The 21,930-nt window shown below is 40.5% G+C and overlaps 1 protein-coding gene across 1 annotated transcript; it reads left to right on the forward strand.

Moving 5' to 3' along the window:
* The first annotated feature begins 412 nt into the window (after positions 1-412).
* Positions 413-20,351, forward strand: LOC144629839 (prolyl endopeptidase FAP-like). The gene is made up of 27 exons (XM_078488056.1): positions 413-623; positions 2,798-2,908; positions 3,491-3,585; positions 4,060-4,134; positions 4,818-4,870; positions 4,961-5,039; positions 5,456-5,576; positions 6,973-7,261; positions 8,173-8,296; positions 9,470-9,520; positions 9,984-10,091; positions 10,605-10,693; positions 11,925-11,972; positions 12,693-12,751; positions 14,749-14,817; positions 15,236-15,277; positions 15,397-15,501; positions 15,737-15,806; positions 16,344-16,368; positions 16,719-16,828; positions 17,510-17,575; positions 17,655-17,709; positions 18,463-18,562; positions 18,667-18,725; positions 19,324-19,396; positions 19,522-19,595; positions 20,113-20,351. Exons 1-27 carry the CDS (start codon positions 509-511, stop codon positions 20,218-20,220), a joined length of 2,373 nt encoding a protein of 790 aa, XP_078344182.1. The 5' UTR covers positions 413-508; the 3' UTR covers positions 20,221-20,351.
* The last annotated feature ends 1,579 nt before the right edge of the window (positions 20,352-21,930 follow it).

A 21,930-nucleotide genomic window follows, 5' to 3' on the forward strand; every position in this document is an offset into this window, starting at 1 on the left:
TAAATTAAGACGACACAGCCATAAGTTGCGTCTGTTCGAAATATATATCTTAATGACAGAATTTCCTACCCTTACATATACCTAAAGTTATGAAATCCTTACCTCAAAAAGGTACCCCTTTCGGGCGGAGTCTCCCCGTATAGGCCATTATAGGGAGTACCCCCCCCGGGACTAGTGGCAGGGATTTGTCCCCTCGCGTTGGTATCTTGAAGCACAAGAGTCTGATTCCAAAAAAGAAAAAACTAACTGAACAGTAAACATTTCAGCAAGGTTCATCGTGTTTAACTCCTCCCCACGATCGCCCCTAACAACGACTGCGTGGGAGGCTAGGTTGTTCGCGTGACGGAAAACGGGGTCAAAGGTCATACGATTCCTGAGAAAATTAACTGACAGTTATCCGATTGTACGTACGTCATTTACAGTAAGAAACGATCGAGTGTTATTGTTGTAGTTGCATCGGTCTGGCTTGCAGTTTCGGTCAAATTATTTGCCTATTGCCTTCACAAAAATGGGTACAAGCTCGAATTTTGCGAAGATCGGGCTGCCACTGATTGTAGTGAGTGTGCTGGTAGGAGTTGCTATCATCTTAGTTGTCACTCTCTCTCAAAAATCTGCAACAAAAGGTAAGTTTAATCCCTGGGGCTGATTTCTTCCCAGAAAGAGGTGGGGGACATGATTTAACAGAATTTTGGGCTAGGCTTTTTCGCTGGGTCCCCCAAACCCTTGATACACGCTCTACCAGGCTAAAACAATGTTACTTTTCAGCTCAAATCTTTGCATCTGTTTCAAGACAGGAATCCAAACATGCTCCAGACACCACACGTATAATTACCACTTGATAATTACCCTCTCGCCCCCCCGGATTCCACTTGTAACATTTCATTTACAGGGGGAAGCAGCGTGCGAGCACACGGCGGACTATGAGAGACGAAACAACCAGGGCTTTTTGCTTGTAAGCTTGCTTTTGTCCACGAAAGCGTTCCATAAGACGTTCTAATATAGAGGGGGGGAGGGGGGGGGGGGGGGGGGGGGGGGGGGCGGGGGATTTTGCCCCGGATTACTGTCAGTTTTGTGTCGGGGTATGTCGCAATTTCATTTCCATTGTATTTCATACTCTTCGCGCGTCTTTCATAATGGGAGTGAGCGATTTAGAACTGAGAGAGCAGAGGTCATTGATTCGATTACGAAGCAAAGTAAATAACGCGGCTTCTTTTCAGTATGGCATTATGTTGTGGAAATTGATTTCTTTGACAAAGATAAACGACGCACAAAATGCGATTTAAACTTCTTTACAGTCTTTTGGGAGTGGTTTCCGTGTGCTTATCGCTTTATCTAATCTAATGGCTCTTATCGCGGGCCATGGCTGGGACTTGTATGACCGGTATTCTTTCGCAATATGTTTTGAATAACGATTTCCTCTGTCAAAAATAATAAACCGACTATACTCTGCTCCAGACTATAACGTCTCCATAACAAACAACTTAAACACATGCCGCTTTATGGCTTACATGCCGCTTTATGGCTTTCATTACAGCCAAATCTGCTTTTATAGATAGACAATTGTAACGCGACGTAACAGAACGCTATTCCGAAACACTTCCAAGTCAGTCAAATTCAGGAGGCCTTTTTTGTAGTTTTACTTTTTCTGTCGCATGTCTTTGAGTTTTAAAAATTCTTCTAAAAGTCAGTCTTGTTTCCACATGTCTGAAGAGAAAGAAAACATGGAAATTCGCGTTTGTCGTGTCGCCATCTTTTTAGTACCTTATTGTTACTTATTTTCGCGGGACTAATTTTCGTGATTTTCGCGATTTTCAAAAAATCGCGAAATTAAAGACCCGCGAAAAAAGGTTCTCGCGAAAAATAACGACGCGAACTTTAATACCATTCTATTTAATTCATTATGATTAATCAACGTTGCCGTCAGTTAACCACATAATTATCTTGGTACAGTCGTCAAACTAGCTCACTTTGTTACAAAAGAACATGTCAAACTGTTTTAAGTTTTGTTTCGTTATATGGTTTTGTCCAGTGTCATTGGAAACCATTGCTAGTGGAAAATTTAAATCAGTTGTGCCAATTTTGAGACTGACTGTTTGTTATGCAGATCAGTATTTTGACAATTTTCGCGAAATTTAGTTCCTCTAAACATATTTTTTTTTGCCAAATCGCGAAATTTAAGTCCCGCGAAATATGCCAGTTCCATTTTCGCGAAATTAAGTTCCCGCGAAAATAAGTAACAATAAGGTATTCAATTCAGCATGTGCAGTAGCTAGCTCTCTACCTTTACCCATACTACCTTTTGGTCTTGTCGCGTGCATGCACTTTTGTGCTCAGTTTTCGACAACCTTTCTCGAAATAGCTGTATCTTTTTGAAAACACCGCGGCTCATTTCACTTGCGTTCACTGGACGCAGGCTGCGCCCGTTCTGTGGTTCATAAACTATGCGCAAAGTGAAGGAGGGCAGAACTGGCGCTAGATCTCCGGTTTACGCAAAATGTAAAAGGACAGGACTTTTTTTGAGGCTTACGCAAATTATAAGTCGACAAAGACTATGAGGGCTTGGCGCGTCGGTTCTAGAGGGATTGTTGCCTCTGTTACACGTTAGTGGGTTTGGTCGCTAGACTGTTCACAATCCCTTGTTTCCTCAGATTTTAAATCGATTGCTAAACGCGCGAAGACGGAGTTGCGGGAGAGCTGGATGTGAAAGCGGAAGCGCGCGTGCGGGTGGAGAGAGGGTCAGGAAGCGAGAAAAATACGAGATCTTGAGAAACACAAATGAAATAATATTTTTGACCAGCTTCAGGTAAGCCCAGCAGTGGATCTGAAACTCCTGGGAAGGTGTACGGCTTTGATGACATGTTCAATGGCAAATACTCTTACTCCTCATATTCCGTTCGATGGATGTCAGGTATGCGTAAAAAAAATTAGGGTAGTTTTTATAATTCGGGGCAGGAGCCCAATTTAGATTGGGTGTGAGGCAATTTTCCTGAAATTCTTTCCCCCTGCGATTTCCCTACAGTACTTCAGGCTTGACCCAAACCCTTTTTCAGTTCAGACCCTGCCCAGGAAGTTCTTCAGAAAACGATAACGTTCGTTTGAAAACGTTTGAGAAGAGCTTCAAACTCCCTCAAGAAAGGACGCCTCCTCTCGGGGGAGGGATAAAAGAACTGTCTCGAGAGAGCAGGGAAATCGAGCTAGCCTTTAAAAAACTTTGTAAAAAAGGCCTTCGGTAGATGGAGGACAGCGACAACCTCGTTCCCATGGCTTTTTCTTCGATAATTTGGAGGGAAAAGCCCTGGGAACGAGGATGGGAGTCGGTTGGGAGAGCGAAAAACGCGGGCCAGCGAGGAAAAAGAAATGGGGGGTGGGCGCGTCTTTCGCTCTCACCCATCTCCCTCTGGAACAGGCTCAAATCGAGCCAAGTGTGGTTCAGTTGCGTCAATTTTTTTTTTAATTTTATGATTATACGGTTTATATTTTCTTTCCACAGATACCGAGTATATCAGGTATTCTAACGGCAACTTAACAGTCACTGATCTTGCCAAGAACACCACCAAGAATTTTGCTGTTTCTAAAGATATCATGGTAACTTATTAATTTATTCCGTTTTTTATTCCGCTCTCGATGCAATGACTCGACAGCCGTTGCCTATTCAAAAAATGTTGGCAGCGCAGCTATTTCTCTTGAACTTGTCTCTTCGAAAAAACTCCAAAAGGTCACGAGAGCGAACTGACTCGTAACGCAACGCAAGGTAAGGTGTCACAATAACGTTTCGATCTTTCACAGAGTCGTTATATGCTCAACTCAGTTACAAACACCGTGTGTTGAATGGTTGCTTAAGGTAACCCGTCTCAACTTTTTTTCGCCACGAGAACAAAACTTGTGACGAAACGGAAACTTAATGTGTCGCGAAAACGCCCATAACATCGTGTCACGCACCTCGTGAAATTTGCCACAAACCCTTTGTGTGACGAACTCCCGTTAGTTCATTTGGTCTTTAGGTTGCTTTAGGTGAATATATTCCTAAAGAAAAAGTAATTGCTTCATTGATTCCGATAGGATGATTTCAATGTCTCTTCCTGGTGGATGTCGCCGGACGAAAAATGGGTTCTGCTGGCTTCCAACAGGAGAAAGGTAACGCACAGTAAGATGTCACGCTTCTTTATTTTGGTAAAACGTCTCAGTAATCGCTCTGAGGCAGCAACGGCCGCGTGACAGAAACGGCTCTGTTCCCGAGCTCGAACTTTTTCCCGCCTGAGAGACATATGACAAACGACGCGAAAAAATTCCGTACTGACGTAGCTCAACAGTTATTACAGCCAATCACCGACGCTGCATGGAGCTCTGTAGGGTTACGTCACTAGTGGGCGCAGTCGTCTAGATAGTAGGGACCTTCATATTTGAGTACGAGTACAAGATTGAGTACGAGTACGACTTCTCAAACCTAGTGCTTATGCTCTTATCCCATTTCACACCAATCTCGTACCGATAGTATCATTTTCAACTGGTCAGCAACAGGGAGGAGTGAGGGCTCTGGAAACGTAACTGGATTGAAATTCGAAAATACTCGTACTCGATGTCTTAGTCTGATCTGAAGGTCCCTAGTGACGGACTGTCCGAAAATCCTATCATGCCAAGACGAGACTGTGCTTAAAAGCTAATTTCTCATTACAATATCAATACAATATCAAGCAGATATGTGATGAGAATTTAAAAAATCATCAACTAAGGGATATTTGGTTCAGCAATAAGAGAATACTTCAAGCTTTTTATTGAAAAGGTTTTTTGAAAATATTTATCATATCTTTGTCTTTCAGTTGTACCGCAGATCGTTCTTTGCAGATTACTACGCGCACTACTTGGAAAACGGGTGGGTAAACTGAAACATATTTTTCTAATCGTTTCTTTAAAATAAAAAAGTTGGCCTTTCTAACCCCATTTCCATTTTTTCTCTTTCAAGGTCGACCTTTCGAGTCATGCCACCTAATCCACAAAAGCAGATTCAGCTGGCTTTATGGGGAAACAATGGCACTTCAATAGTAAGCCGTCTTCTTAAGTAACGATATATTTTGCGCTCTAAATTAAAGGAAACTCCAAAATAGTAATCCACTTTGTAGAAAAACGCAAGAGAAGTAACAGTAAACCAAAAAGAAAAAGGGATGGTTAAGATTGGGGAAGATGGATACTTTTGGCTAAATTTCACAAGATGCTTCATCCGAGACGGTTCGGTGGTAAGTTTACTCCGCCTTAGCGTATTTTTCTCTTAACTTTCCCACCTTTCCCCCCTCCTCCGATATAATGAGTGTCAGTCTTCGGTGTTCTTCGTAGTTCGTACTATACGTGGAAGTATCGGACCAAATCTCCAAACGTAACCAAAAACGCCCGCGCGCGCTCGATATCGTTCCAGGTTTCTCCAACGTCTTGCATTGACCAAAATTGATGTCTCACTTTATAGGGCTTTGTTCAGGATAACAATATCTATTGGCTGGACAGGATTGGAGGCAGCCTTCATACTATCACTGATAACGGAAAGGAAAACGAGTTATTTAACGGAGTTCCTGATTGGGTCTACGAAGGTAAGTAACACGTGACCTTTCCTTACTCACTTGATCACTTCAGGCTGCTGAGCTTAAATGTTGGGCGGCTTTCAAAAGAAGGAGGACATCAAGGCCCTAGACCGTCCCAAGGCTTTTTGCTCTCACGTTTCGACTTAGGAAGGGTTCCACAATCTTAATTCATTTCCCGGTGAACTGTGCGCCTTGTTTAACTACAATCCCAAACCCAGTATACAGTTGTACAGTTATGTTAGAGTTACTACTTTTTTACCAAACAAAGGGAATTAATTTCAAAATAACCTGGCTAAGTCTTTCTTACAATCCACGCAATTCGCAACCTACACAGTTGGTGGATAAGTCAGGTTTCCATAGCATGAGGCGACTAGGACTATTGCTACTCCCCCTGGTTGGGATGCTAGTCCATCGCAGGGTTACCCCCCAGCATTTTCTTGTCAGGTCGATCGTCCCAACAAATTACCGGTACCCATTTATACACCTGGGTAGAGAGAGGCACTGTGTGAGTAATTGGCCTTGTCCAAGAACACAATACAAAAGCCCAGCCAGGGTTTCGACCTCTTAAGGTCGCGGGGGATACCTACAGCATGAATAAATTCATAAGGTGAAATTTTGCTTGACCTGCATCTTTTAGAACGCTAATTTCTCGGCTGTTATGGGTGCGATTAAGCTCAAATTTTACAGAGACGTAAAGAAATGATGGAATATTTTGAATATCATCGTTTACTTGGAAGATTACACTTGACGGCGGTGATATAGCCTCGTAAATGACAAACTAGGAGAAACATGATTTTGTGGCAGAGTTTACGGATCGATTAGGAGACAGCACTCTGTGATCTTGTCAATAACTGATCAGTCAATACCTCTAGTGTGTCATAACAGAAGCGGATTTTTTAATTTAAAGTTTGCCAGCAAGTTATGATGGTTTAAATGCGCAAATTTGAATTTAATGCTTTCTATCTCTTTCTAAAAACGCTCTTTTAAAATTCCGCTTCTGTTATGACACACTTCAGTATTCCTAGTTTGCCTCTCTGCAGTGGCCGGTCATGAAGTTCTATATCCGCGCTGAATTCTCTGCCACAAAATTGTCGGAAAAGTCCAAACTTTGAGATTTCCGAAGGTGTCCCGATGAAAAGACGGTTTCCAAACGGTAATTATATTCCACGCTTTTTTGGTGAGAACAATGCGTTTTAAAAAAGACATAAACAATTCCACACGCGAACACATCAAATCACACGCGCGTGCTCATATTTTTATGCAAATATCTCGTCGTAAAGTTGTCGATGTCAGTCGTTGCACTTCGTGCATATGCTTTAAATAAATACATAATGATGAACCTAAGCTGTCCCCCGCGACCTTAATCTCGACCACGACTTAAAACTAACTTAAACTCTGTTTATAGAGGATGTCACCATCACCAATAAAGCCATGTGGTTTTCACCGGACGGCCGATATCTTGTCTTTGCGCAATCAAACGACACTCAAGTGAAATGGTTCCCGTACATGTGGTATGGGAAAAATGCTGACATCTACACAACTGTTAAGAAGATAGCTTACCCCAAACCTGGCTCGCCGAATCCTGTTGTTAAAATCAAAATGGTGGACTTGGAACATCTGCCATCAGATACAAACAAGACAAACAAGGTGCCAAATACAACGGACCTACAACCGCCGGACGAGTTTGGAAATGTGTAAGTTCGCTCTCTGTGAATCTGTAAATACTTTGCAATGTTCTTAAAACTGTAAAGAAAATGTAAAAAAAAAATGGGAAAAATGCTGACATCTACACAACTGTTAAGAAGATAGCTTACCCCAAACCTGGCTCGCCGAATCCTGTTGTTAAAATCAAAATGGTGGACTTGGAACATCTGCCATCAGATACAAACAAGACAAACAAGGTGCCAAATACAACGGACCTACAACCGCCGGACGAGTTTGGAAATGTGTAAGTTCGCTCTCTGTGAATCTGTAAATACTTTGCAATGTTCTTAAAACTGTAAAGAAAATGTAAAATGATTGCATGAAATAGGCCCGCTTCAGATTTCCCCACTTTCGTTTGTGCCCCCTAACGTACCCTTTATGTACAATACAGACAGTACAACTTCATCGCATGCGACAAGCTTATATAACGACAAGACTGCGACTCAAAAATTTTTCTAAGGATTGTCGCGTACGACACGAAAAATGTCGTAGAATTGTTTGTGACAATCGTAGCGTCAGGCAACGTTATGTGATGAATACTGTGTACGATGTTTGTATGACGCGAGCAGCCAATGGATGGCCAAAACCAGTCACTAAGGGGGCGAATAAGACGGTACCATTTTTCCTACGATTATCGCATGCGACACGCTTACGCCATGACTACAAAAATCGAGTCGTGCCAATCAACCTACCACATCCTTGCGACAAACGCGCGCGCGTGTAAATGGTCCTAATGTCGTAAGCCTGTCGTAAGCTTGTTGCATACGAGAAGGTCGTACTGTGTAAATCGGCCCTAAGGCCACCCCACCACCTCACCCAACCACAAATACCTGTACTATTTAAATAGATGTTTTTGTCTTTATATGTAACACGTTTGTGCGAATTGTCTTTCGCGTTATAGTGAACATTATTACACCAACGTGGCATGGGCGTCAAACAGTACAGTATTGGTTTGGTGGTTAAACCGGATACAGGACACTTCAATTGCATCCATCTGTAACGCATCATCCGGGAACTGTGCTGAGGTAAGAGCTTCGTCTAAAAAGCAGGACACCAGCAGTATCGACAGAAGTGAGCCCGCGCTTACAAGGCTGGAGAGCCCAGCGGCAGTAGATTTTTGTTCACTTTTGTTGTCAGAACATCGAGTTAAAAAATAAAGTTAGACCTCTACTAACTATGTGCCACCTTTCTCCAATGGCTAGGATGTTTTATCTATTCACTGTCGTCTTATTGAAACTTCCCTACAACGGCTAGCCTTCTTTGCAACCGTTGTTTGGGCTCGTCACGCAACGCTTCATCTTCCACCAACGGCTGTTAGTGGGAAAAGGCGTTGCGTTACAATCCAAATAACGGCTACGAAGGGGACCATACAAAGGCTACCTCTCTACAACCTGACGGCCAGTTAATCCTGCCCCAAGGGTACGAGGTTCAACTAAAGTATAGGGCTGTCTTTCCTCTAGAGACAGGAAATCTACACAATTCTCTTGACCTATAGTCTCATGCGATGCCTCTTTATAGTTTACTCTCTTATTTACCTGAGCGCACAATGGGTTTTTTTAGGGCTTTCCACAAGTTGCTCGAGATTTCCCAAAAAGTCGCCCGTAATTTCTCAAAAAGTTGCTGCAAAAATCCAAAAAAGTTCCTTCTGATAATAAAAGTTGCTCGAAAGTTGCTCCAAAAAATCCAAAACGCTGCTCCTTATCAAGAGAATTTCTCTAAATATATGCTAATTTCCCTTTGAGGGTTAGATTTCTAAGCAGTTTTCTGCAATTTTACAGCAAAAGAAGTATCTAAATAACATATCAAGGGGAAAACTTGTTAAAAAACAAGGTTTTCTTTAACTGAGAAAAATCGTGAAGGTGTCGATGACGTCATGTTTCCTGACGAGCTTTGTAATATTTAAATGCACAATGAGCCGAAAGTTGAAACGTCTTCAGATGACAGAAAGTTTTCGGCAAACTTCGTAAATCTTCGGAAACGTTCGTATGGCCTTTGAACAACACTCGGATAATCTTCGGAGATCTTCGGTCTGGAAAGTGCTCAAAATGCAACAAGTTGCTCGAGAGAAAAAAAGTTGCTCGAGGGGGAAAAAGTTGCTCGAAATATGAAAAGTTGCCAAAAAGTTGCCGAGCAACTTGTGGAAAGCCTTAGTTTTTTTTCCTGTCTTAATGTTTCGTTGTTATTTTGTACTTTTTTAGAATCAAAAACTGAAGGTCACAAACGGCTGGGTGAACACTAAGTCTTACTTGGTAAGTCCGTCAGTGAACATTTTCGAATTTTTTGTTTTCGCTTTTGCAATCGAGAATCTAGACTTGCAATTATTTTCAGATAACCCTCTCAATCTTAAAACCCGTTAACCCGTATAGTGAAACGTTAATTCGTTTCGCGAAACTTTTTAGTCCCAGATTAACTATTCTTGCGGGTACGTTCCCGTTATATCTTCCTTCCACGGGATTTGTGGTAGCATTTCTAGCGCCCATGGTTTAAAGGGTTTCACTGCAAGTATCAGCAACTTATCAAAATATTATTTCTCCATATTATGTCAATACATTATCAAGCAGACGAGTGTCGAGAATAAAGAAAATCATCAACTAGGAGATATTGTCTTGATGATCCATTAAATTCTCAGAACTGACATTAAGAAAATGTATGGGAATCAGTAAGGAGAGTTAATATTTAGAGCAAAGGTAAAACTCTTGTTGATGTTTACAGCCTCCAAGCCCGTGGTTTGCAAAAGACGGTTCTTATTACTTGACTCTTGTGCCTTCGTCTCAAGGGAAACAGGGAGATTTCATTCATCTGGCCAAAGTGATGGTCCCTGTAAGTACGGACGTTATTCCTTAGATGCTTATTTACTGGTTTAGAGCGCCGCACGTAAAAATATCGGACCTCCGTGCAGAATTGTTTACAAGAATGTCTAATTTTGCGGCTAAGGCTGAACCAAAACTGAATGTCCTTATTTGTTTTGTGTTTTGATCCTGAAACGTTCTTAGCATGTTCATCCTGATATGAACGTTTAAAGAGACCAAATTCACTTTAATAGTCTTCCAAAGTTGCTTACTCTTTTAGTTTCAGCTTGGGTACATTGTTCCTAGCATGATTTTAGAAACTAGGTCAATTTCAGTCTCAACGCCCTGTTACAAAAAAGGTTCTTATAAGAAAAAAAGAGTGTACGTTTGTGGGTCAAGTGTGTGGGGTGGGATTTGTTCAGCATTCGGGGCTCCCATGCTCTTCAGAATGACGTACCGAGAAGCCCATCAAATAGCCTCCTGACAATTTAATCCCGCAATTTTCACGCTTACTAATGTTTCCTACATTTAATTATATTCACAGTCGTCAGGCAAAGAAAGCACCACATTTCTCACCTCTGGCGCATGGGAAGTGGTCCAGATTTTGGCGTTCAAGAAAGAAACCGAAACAGTGTAAGTTAGGTTCTTGTTGCCGATTTACCCAGCCTCGAAAAATTTAGTGATTCTTTGGTCTTCCCTATGGTAAGGAACTTACTTGTCCGCTTGAGAATGTCCTGTCATAGGCAGCCCAAGATTTAGACTGTTATTCCGTTCCGCCATATTTTGTTTATTGTGCATCGAATAATCCCATAAACGCTCGCGCACTCCGCAGTTAGCTAGGCTCCAGGTAGGGCTTTCCACAAGTTGCTCGAGATTTCCAAAAAAGTTGCCCGTAATTTCTCAAAAAGTTGCTCAAAAGTTGCTCCAAAAATACAAAAAAGTTGCTTCTGATAATAAAAGTTGCTCGAAAGTTGCTCCAAAAAATCCAAAACGCTGCTTCTAATCAAGAGAATTTCTCTAAATATATGCTAATTTCCCTTTGAGAGTAAGATTTCTAAGCAGTTTTATGCTCTTTTACAGCAAAAGAAGTATCTAATCAACATATTAGGGGGAAAATTTGTTAAATAACAAGGAATTCTTTAACTGAGAAAAATCGTGATGATATCGATGACGTCATGTTTGTGACGAGTTTTGTAATGTTTTAATATGCAGAATGAGCCGAAAGGTGGAACGTCTTCAGATGTTACTCGAAAATCTTCGGCAAACTTCGTAAATCTTCGGAAACGTTCGTATTGCCTTTGAACAACACTCGGATTATCTTCGGAGATCTTCGGTCTGGAAATTGCTTAAAATGCAAAAAGTTGCTCGAGAGAGAAAAAGTTGCTCGAAGGGGAAAAAGTTGCTCGAAACATGAAAAGTTGCCAAAAAGTTGCCGAGCAACTTGTGGAAAGCCCTAGCTCCAGGCCATCACACTGTTTTCGAAATAAGCTATCTTTCAACCTTGTTCCCAGGCCGATGATTCTCTCTCTTCTCGCAGAGAAAACCCTGGGAACGAGGTTTCATGTAACATGTTGGCCGTTTTTAGACCTTGACAAGAGAAGATAATATCTATTGTTGTCTTTTTTTTTATTTTTTTGCCATTTAGAGTTAATTTAAATTAGTTAAATTTTAATTAAAAAGTTCACACATATCCAAATCATTTTTTATATATTTTTAATAACTGGTAAAACTTACCTGGCTTTTGATGTGTTTTGATGTGTATATGTTATTTTGAATTTTTAACGCTTCGATTTTCCCTTTTAGTTGTTCATTCCTGTGAAGAAAAAACAGGACTTTCCGTAATGTTATTCTTTTTACTTATCAGGTATTTTCAAAGCACAGAAACATCATCAAGAGAAAGACATATTTACAGGTGGGTTTCATTTGTTTTGCTCGATTTTTTTTCATAACAACATTTCACAAGCGTCGATATGTGGGAAGTCCACAATCCTATAAAAGGTCAGCAGCAATTTTCAGATCCTCTCTCTACGATAGAACGTCGTCTTTCTTCTCTGCTTTTGTAGGATTGTTATCAACAGATGTAAATATCCAATGATTAGTTATTAGAATTTTATTATGCATTAGAGCGGTTTTGAAAGTAATTCACATTTGCTTTGGTTTTAGTAAACTACGCTTAGTGATTAGTTAAAAAAAACTCGCGCCTCTTTGCTAACCAATCAGAAGTACGGTAAAAGCAAAACCAGTCTTGACTCGTTCACATACGTTTTCCCGCCCTTCGCATGGGCTACATGTATTTGCTTTGAGTTTTGATTGGTTGCTTTAATTGCCTGTGCCCTTTGTCATTGGACGGAGTGATTACTTCGGTTTTGGTTTTGGACACTCAATCGAAAATCGCTCTACCGCTATTTTGAGTCCTGGGCGAGTTCAAATTACAAATGATGAGTAAAACTAAAAAGCCATACTACTATGAAAATGTCTAGCAAGAGCTTAATAGCATTTTTTCTGACCCAACAAACAGACAGTATTATGTTATTTAGCACGTTTTAAAGGCCTGTAATAGACGTTTAAAAGGAACAACGACAATGTAAGAGAACGGCGCTAACTTATGTCACAATGTGTTTTATTTTAACAGTGTAAATGTCAAGTCAAGAGCGAAAGAATGCCTCACATGTTTCTTACCTTGGGCCGAAAGTAAGTTATGAGTACCTGAATGGGACGGGTTTTTTTAAATAGACACGTTTTTTCTCTTCGACACGGTCAACAGTACTTGCATTACTTTGCCTTAGTCGGAGAAACATCGGAAAGAGCTGCTTGAACTTGCTAAGTAGGTATTTGGATAGCTTTCACCAAACGCTGACTTGCGTAGAGTCTGGAAAAAAGTATGGAAAATCTGTAAATAGTTGTCCATACCTGAAAATAAAGATGAAGTCTGAAAAGATAGGGGAGGAAGGTCTCGCATTTTTCAAGCTGTAACAAGTGCTTTATTATTGAGCACCGGCATTTGCACGAATTTCGTGCAAATTTCATCTTAGCCAAAACGTTCAATCGCAGAATCTTTAAAACTCTCTCCACCCTTCCCCCTGATATTACTATCGTGCGCCCCAGTGCATCGCGGTTACTGGCATTCACAGTGCATTAAGATTACAGTATGTGGCCCTAAATCCGGACAGCCCTTGGTCCGGACACTTTCGGTTCATCGAGTATTTTTCCGATAGGAAACAAAGTTTGAATAAAACCGAACGTTTCAAAAGATTTCTTGATCTGTTTGCTGTCTTAACCTCGCTCGAAGGCTTTTCTGCTGGCGGTAAAGTCGAGAATTTCAAGTCGACCTGAAGGAAGGTGAAGTTTGTTTCCGCGATGTTTGTTTGTTCATGGCGCCGCAAACTAACTGGTTTTCTTTGTAATCTTGTATATCCGAACTGAGCGCGCTAAATAAAGGAGGTAATTTTTGGTAGAATTGATGTATAGGAAATATTCTTTCGACTAGTGTAAATAATTTGATTGACCGCCTGAATTTCCGTCCAAAGTAAAGAATTAAAATTTCTAAATAATTTTCTTGACTAGGTCCTTGGTCCGGACACTGACGGCAACGAAATATAACTTAAAAACTTCTGAAGGTGGAAAGCTAAATAATACTGAATGAAAACGATTCTGACAAAAGATACACCTTTCGTTTGAGTTCAAAGGCATAATAAACTTCATTTTACAACAATAAAACTAAAACGAGGAGTTTTAATTCAAACTTTATTCAAGCTTCAAATCACGCTTATCAGGCTAATAAGCAATGTAGTTTATGAAATAAAAACGTTTCTCTGGTTAAAGATTGTTGTAAAATGTTCGTAAAATACGGTATACGCAATGTCCCAACGTTTCGGCTTAAACTAAAGCCTTCATCAGGGGAAAGTGATAAGTGAATAACAAAAAGCACGTTCTTATATAATATGCAAATCGAGAGCTAATGTTTGTCCCTAAAGGCTAAATTTAGAAATTCGAGCCGAAACGTTGGGACATTGCGTATACCGTATTTTACGAACATTTTACAACAATCTTTAACCAGAGTAACGTTTTTATTTCTTAATGAATCAACCACCTGGTTACAGGTCTATTTTTAAAATGTAGTTTATATTGCCTGTATATTGTTGACGACACGAAATTAAGCTCTCTTCCCTAAAATTTTTATTTAATTTTTCAGAATTTCACTACTAAAAATGTGCAAGAAGCTTCTTTAGATGGGAGTTTGAACAATTGTTGCGTAAATGTTTCGTGCTGTCCGGACCAAGGACCCGCTGTCCGGACCTAGGGCCGTCAAACCGAACCACCGTTTTCGATATTACAGAGTAATCGAGTAAGCAAAGAAGCTGTTGTCTTTCCACATGTTAGCTGGATGTCACGGTAACTTACAGGACAAATTTCAGCTCACTGCTCTTCTTTTAATCTGAGAAATACACGTTCGCGTCTTTTTCGTCCGGACCAAGGGCCACATACTGTACATTTTGTTCCAGTATTTTTATTTGACTCATAACCTCGAGTCTGAAAAAAAGAAAATAATGGTTTGGAAAAGAGAAACAACCAAAGTCAGGAAACTACAAGGATCATATGATTGAAGGCACATGGACTGAAATTAGCTTAATGAATGTTCCACGTACAAGTATGTTCCCTTATGAAATCACTGTGCATTTATATTCCAGATGGCGATTGCAAATATTTTTCTGCAAGCTTTAGTCACGATGCTAGCTGGTACATCTTGTATTGCTACGGTAAGTAGCTTGATCGGCCTTGGTACAGTAGATTTCTTGAACACATGAGGATAGCAAAGACATCATAATGAACTATTTCCGCGTTACCTTTTACCTCTGTTTTAAAACCAGTCTCGATGCACAACCTTTTATGTCAGTTTGTTTACTGGGTCTCATTTTAAAATAGAGGTAAAAAGCAAATAGGAAATGGGTTGCAGAAAGATGTGTTACTTTTCTCGACGTGATATGTTGTTGTTGTTGATTTCCTACACTTATCAGCCAAAAAACGATCAGCTCAACATACCATAGAAAACTTTAATCAGGAAACCAACAAAAATGAAAAGCTGTGGAAAAGAATGGCGGATGTACAGCGTGTTTTAATGTAAATGTTTTGAGTTAAAAAGTGCTGTTTATAAACTATTTTCCTTTTTTTTTGTAGGACCGAATGTTCCAAGGTCTACGTTGCACAAAACCAGCTCCAGTAAGGGAAACTTCCTTATTTTCTTGTTTGATTTTTTTTATATATTTTTTGTTGACTTCGTTTCTACTTGCGTTTCTCTGTACGTTTGCAACGTAGTGTTGTTTTATTTTTTCTTTTAGCTACATGGTACAAAGAACTTCAAATGAATAGAGGATTGGAAGAGAAAATGTCTGAACTGTGGACTCCAAAAAGGCGAAACTTTATGATACCCGCTGGAAAATACGGTAAGTCCCCACCCCAACCCATTTCGTCACACCCCCCACCCCCCACCCCCCCCCCCAGTCGATCCAAAGTGTGATCTTTATGTAACAGACTGGCGTTTCAGGAAAAGAAGTATTTTTTGAAGTTATCTTTTGAATCGCTAGCCTTTTAGCTGTGTCAAGAATGTAGACTTAATTAATCCTACTCAATGGTATGTACTCATTTTCTAATAAACTTAATCTCCTCTTTATTTTATAGAATTGACGGCCACTGAGTTTCTTCCTCCTAATTTTGACAAGAACAAGAAATATGCCGTCCATTTTGAGGTGTAAGTAGATCTTTTTTGGAGGGGGAGGGGGTAAGTCGTTTCCGTCATCTCGAGCTCTCGGGAAAGGGGGGAGGGGTACATTTTTGGAAGATTTTTGCATCAATTGCATCAATTGCAGTTTTCAATAATTATCGCAAAACCAATAGCAATGTTGTTAGCTGTTATTACTCTGGCCAATCACAAAGGACACACAGTCAACCAATAATAAAGGCACGAAGGCGTAAAAATTCGGAGATTTTTTTTTTTTTTTTTTTTGAGAAAGTGAGATTTTAAAAAATAATACGATAAAAAAAAAAAAAAAAAACAAATTTAAAAAAAAAACCAAAAAAATTTACTCCTAGTGATTTATGCTACAGCTTCACCCATCCTGGGACTGGCACGGACTTTTCAATTGGTGGATACCGGAAGCTTTGTAGCTTTTCACGCTCTATCAGAGGTTTTAGGAAGAAAAAAAGTCAAGTTAAGAGCAAGCAGTAACCCAAAAGGGATTCTGACAACTTTTAAGGTAACTTTAGTTTTTTCTGTTTCCCTACGCAGGTACGGTGGACCAGGATCTCAAAGGGTTTGTTTTAGACCTCATGTTTATTCTTTTCTGTGATAGAGCAGTCCTTTTTAAGCAAAAGAAGCAAATATGGCGGCAACTTACTTCCAAACCAATCAGAACTCGAATGTAAAACATGTGACCTATAAAAAGCGCGGGAAAAGACGCGCGCGTGAAATTTCGATTGGTTTTGTATTTGCATCTGATTGGCTGAGACTAAACTTGACTCTGATTGAGCAGTTGTCTTATGTCTGTAAAACCGTTTCGTCGTTGCTTTGTTTGTTGCTGCTTGTCTTCCTTTCATTTTCAGGTGCTTAGTATAAAATGAATTTAATTTTCTAGTAGCAATTTTGTGACATTTTGTGTCGCAGGTTAATGAGGTGTTTTCTAGAAAACTTGGCTGGATCGGTTTCTTGGTCAGTAACTTTGACATCATTGTGGTACTCGTGGACGGACGAGGGACTGGGTATAGAGGTGAAAGGTTAGTATAGTAATACTTCATAGATTTTCAAGACGACTTCAAAGGAAATTATGGGTACCGTAAAATTCCGGTTATAAGCCCCCCCCCCCCCCGGTTATAAGCCCCCCCCCCCCCGGCTATAGGCCCATCTACCTGGAAACAACAAAAAAAAAAAAATAAGATTATAAGCCCCCGGATATAAGCCTTCCTCCGCTGGATGACAGTACTGAACAGGGCTAAATGTTGCTTTATCGCGCGTTTTTAACTTAAAAACGTATTTCGATCAACACTCCCGTGGCTCGTTTCGAAACGTTTTTTTATATTCCGCTAATAAGCCCTCCCGGATATATGCCCCTCCGCTTATAAGCCCACACAAAACCCCTTACGAAGTTGTATAGGCCCAGGGCTTATAAACGGAATTTTACGGCATACGCGCTCTTGTTTCTTTCTTGCGGCGTGACTTACAAAAAAAGGGTTTTTTACCTTTGACATCACCACCACCAACTCATCATCATCATCATCATCATCATCATCATTATCATCATCATCATCATTATCATCATCATTATCATCATTATCATCGACGTGGCGCCTTCGTCATCACTTTACTCGCCATCACTTCTCCTTGCACCAGTGCCCGTATGAGGCCATACGGGATTATTTTAACGTCATCTAAGTAGTGGATCTTTTTCACTGTTCTAGTTTCAAACAAGCTGTTTACAAATTGCTTGGTGAATACGAGGCTCAGGATGTCATCACAGCTGGACGGTAAGCTAAACTGAACAGATATCATGTACCGTGTTAATAAGGTGCTTGATAAATTGACGCTTTGTTTTTCAATTCGCAGTTTTATGCAGAAGAAGAAATACGTTAACCCAAAGAAACTTTCTGTATGGGGCTGGGTAAGTAGTGACCGAACTTATCTTTACAGTGATCGCTTTTACCTAACCATTGGCGAACCTGGTAGCCTTGGCGGGGAATACCGGCTGTACAAAAAATTTAAATAAGAGACCAAAATAATGAAAGGACCACTTGTACAAACAGCAGCGAAGTGAATCCGGTTCTGGGGGTTAATCTGAGAACAAGAAATATAAAAAAAAACAATAAAATAAATACAAGGCGGATCGTAAGCTTGGCGACTTTTGATTCGCACCCAAATTCAGACAAAGATGGATGAAGAAATTTAACACAGATGCCAAACTAAGTCCTTTTGACAGGGTTTTGACGCGCTTCCAAGTTCAATAAGTAACAGATTTGGCCTGAATCAACGGTTCTTTTGACACGAGTCAAAGTCACATTTCACGGTACATTTGTCGTACCTTTGATAAACGTCAAAGGCATATTGCTTTCCATCAAAATCAAAGACGGTCTTTGCCGCAATCAAAGGCAATCAAAGGCGCGGTCCGAGGCCCACAGGCTGCGGATCTTGGGGAGGGGCCTAGAAGACCTGCCCCGCCCTTCCTCCCTTTTTGGGACAAGAAAAGACCTCACCTTCATTCCGTACTCATTCCGTGCTCGCCCCCTTCCCCACCCCCCCTTTCCCCACTTTCTCCTCCCCCATCACTGCCCACAGCCCCCTTTCAGCACCTTTGGACCCTTGCATATCCCCAGGTCACTTTTGTAAGTATTGTTTTTTTATGGATTTTTTCCCTCAGTCCTATGGCGGCTTCTTGACAACTTACATTCTTAGCAAGAATACTGGTGTGTTTAAGTGTGGAATTGCAGTGGCTCCTGTCACGGATTGGAGATATTACGGTAAGGAATTACGACAAGCGTGACTGAGATCGTGTCACGTAAGGAGCTTTAACGTCACTTACAAAGACAACTTAATTTTCCTGTTACAACGCTTCTTTTGATAGATTCAGCTTATACTGAGCGATACATGGGACTTCCACAGCAAAATGCAAATGGCTACAGAGTAAGTATCGTATCATAGTATGCTATAGTTCGCGGTTTTTTTCTGAATTTTTTTTTCCTCAATAAATTATTGTCCTCAATAAAATATTTGCAATCAGTAAACTTGGACCGTTAAACTGCCAGTGTCTAGTTTTCTTCTGCGGCGTCCCAGGGGTTCCGGGACCCACCTCCCCCACTTTTGAGTTTTACACTAAAGTTTGCAAATGACGGGAATTGAAAATAGAATCCTTAAGGGGCGAAATAGACGATACGATTTTGCCTAATCTAATCTAATGTCTACGATTATTGCATGGGATACGCTGCCGCCATGACTAAAACATGAATCGTGTCGTGTATAACGAACCTACCACGTCCTTACGACAGACGCGCGCCGTGTGTAAACGGTCCTAATAACTGTAATAATTTATGTCCTAGGCCTTTCGTAAGCTTGTCGCATGCGGGAAAGTCCTACCGTGTGAATCGACCAAAAGAAAATCAAGAAAAAAGAAGAGATAAAATGAGAACCGCAAGGTTGACTGATTTCGGATGGCCTATGGCCTACACCCCTACACCGCCCTGAGTAGCCACGCAACACTTCTATTCGTTTGATTTTTTTTCAGGACACGTCCCTTCTCTCCAGAGCTGCTAACTTTTCTAACGTAGACTATCTTATTATCCACGGATCTGGAGACGGTAAGACGGCATACAAAGTGTGCAGTGACTTGAAATATCTTGTCATACGAGCCGATATTTCCAGTACAAATTTAATTGACCGCCTTCTAAAAATAAACATTTTCATTGATTTGCCCCTTTTGTAGACAACGTCCACTATCAACATACAGCTCAAATGGTCAAAGCCCTGACTGAAGCTGAGGTCAAGTTTAGAGTGCAGGTGAGATCAGAAAAATATCTTATTTGGTCGAAATCCTGTCTCTAAGAATCAACTGTATCCACAGTTTTCGGGAGCTTAGTTGCTTAGCAACAATGTTCCTTGGCGTGTTCCCAGATCTCCCGGATTCGCCCAGGAGATCTAGGAACGAGATTAGTGGAACATAATTCTCCGATCGTCCCCACGCTAAATCTCTTCCGTGGCGGGGCAAGGGCCTGACGTTTTCTCCGAGATCGAAAAGCAGGAAAAGCAAGAAGCCTTAGCCTGGACCCATCTTTTAACACCAGTTGTTAATAACACCGCCGAATAACATTCGTCTCAGGCTAACTAAACAAAAGGGGGATCTGTTCAAATTTTAATTTATGAACTCATGCGGTGTTTACAATCTTGCCAGAAAAGGGCGTCTGTTCAAATTTTAATAAGACCTGAAACATTGAAAGCCTGTCAGTTTTTTTTCTATAGTGTTCCGGCAAACTGCCGTACACAATCTTGTTAAATTTGCCTTTTCTTTTGTCCCCAGTACTACACCGACAAGGATCACGGGATAGTTGGAAAACACACACGTCGCCATCTTTACCGAATGATGACTAACTTCCTCACCAGGAGCCTGGGTCTGACTCATTCCTAGTCTCCTCTATGGGTTGCGTGAACTCTAAGTTGTTAGCGTTTTCCCATGATTCTTGGCATCTTTCCCGTGTAGTTCTTTAGCCAGCGAAATTTTATATATTCATTCCATTAGGAGCCCATTACCCGGAGCGTGCAACTCCTTTTCGTCTGTGAAACGGCGTTTCACAGTAAGTTCTAGATAGATTTTCCCGTGAATTGGTTGGATAGCCAATCACAAGCGATTCGTAATAGACCGTATTCACACATTACCTTGTCAGTTCTGCGGAACTGCGAGGAAACTTCGGAGACAGCATTCAGCGATGATGTAAGTAGTAGCTGACATCTCCCACGGTGAAGCTAGCGAAGTTTATTCATTCCTTGAGTAGTCCACCGATACTAGTATACGGAACTCGAAGAAGCACCGCACTGGACCGGGGCGTTTGTCCAAAATTCGGCGCTTATTTGGGGCGGTGCATCGAGTAATACGGTATTGGCTCCTAATTCCATGGCGTTCTTTAGGGCAACAGAGTTCTATTTTTACTCAAGAACGGGCTATTTTCCAAGCTGAAATTTGCGAGTTCATTGAGTCGAGGATGAAAAATCTTTATGTGACACGACACTCTTCTTAAAGGGGGCAGGGCCTAGCCCCTTCCAATCCTGTCCCCCAGGGCGCTTTTCCTTAAATTTAAATGAAAAGTACCCTAGGGGACGGGATTTGCCCCCTCCCGTACTTTTTGATTTCCCTAGCAGATAACCTGCTCCAAGGCTTTAGTTGGAGTGGATTGTTATGTTGCCTTCTTTTTGTTTACATTATATGCTAAGTAGCAAAAGTTAATCATATTATTTCTAGTGTACATTCAATTGATTCCAACAGATAAATAAGTATTTTTATTTTTTGAACAAAATCACCAGTTTAATTTTCGTCAATAAAAGAAATTAAATTTATAATATATGCAGTATTTCTTAAATTATTTTTCATATGGGCGCAGTGTTTGCGTTTTACTGTTTGTTACTTCTCTCCTCAGCAGATTAAAGGAAAATGGAACTAGTTCAACCTTAGGTAAAATGCACTTCCCTTAATATGACCAACGTATGACTTCTCCCAACAATACCAATACATTGTCAACAAATAGGTGACGAGAATAGAGAAAATCATCAACTAGTGATATACCAAATTCTCACAACAAACATTAAAAGAGATGTATGCGACTTTGTAAGGAGAATTTATATTTTCATGAAATCTTTAGACTCGAAGGTTTAGCCGCATGGCCTGGGATCATTATGAAATTAAAGGGACTATGTGGCGGGGATATCGCAGTTTTTTGGTGTAAACTGTTTTGAAATAAGTGGTTGGCAAATTTTACTCATGAAAAATATGTCTTTGAACATTTAACGGAAGATAGAAAGATATAACCTTTACTTGGGGATAGAGATCAAAATTTGGCTATAAATATCGATTTTTTTTTTGGAAGGCGCGCGGAAACCACTTGAAAACGTTGGCTAACGTTTTCAAATTGCAATCCATTTCCATCCAAGCCATCCGCAGCCAAAGATGCTTGTTAACAGTTTCAGTGCACTATTATAGCAATTGTTAACAAAAACTGACTATTATTTTTAGGTTTCCTGCGACAAAATATAAATTTGGGCTGTTCAAAAATCTGGTAAAATCCGTAACATAGTCCCTTTAATAATATATTACGAAAGAAAGAAAGAAAGAAATACTAAATTAAGA

This window comes from Oculina patagonica, chromosome 11, assembly GCF_052425735.1.
Source record: "Oculina patagonica isolate OP01 chromosome 11, crgOcupat, whole genome shotgun sequence".
In the NCBI taxonomy this organism is placed as follows: domain Eukaryota; kingdom Metazoa; phylum Cnidaria; class Anthozoa; order Scleractinia; family Oculinidae; genus Oculina; species Oculina patagonica.

What these genes read in the sequence shown, in the direction of transcription:
- LOC144629839 (XM_078488056.1), top strand. Translation starts at nt 509, where the DNA reads ATGGGTACAAGCTCGAATTTTGCGAAGATCGGGCTGCCACTGATTGTA. An exon ending in AAGAAAGAAACCGAAACAGT is followed by an intron (nt 10,694 to 11,924) that starts GTAAGTTAGGTT and finishes TTTACTTATCAG; the next exon opens with GTATTTTCAAAGCACAGAAA. An exon ending in TTTCTTACCTTGGGCCGAAA is followed by an intron (nt 12,752 to 14,748) that starts GTAAGTTATGAG and finishes TTTATATTCCAG; the next exon opens with ATGGCGATTGCAAATATTTT.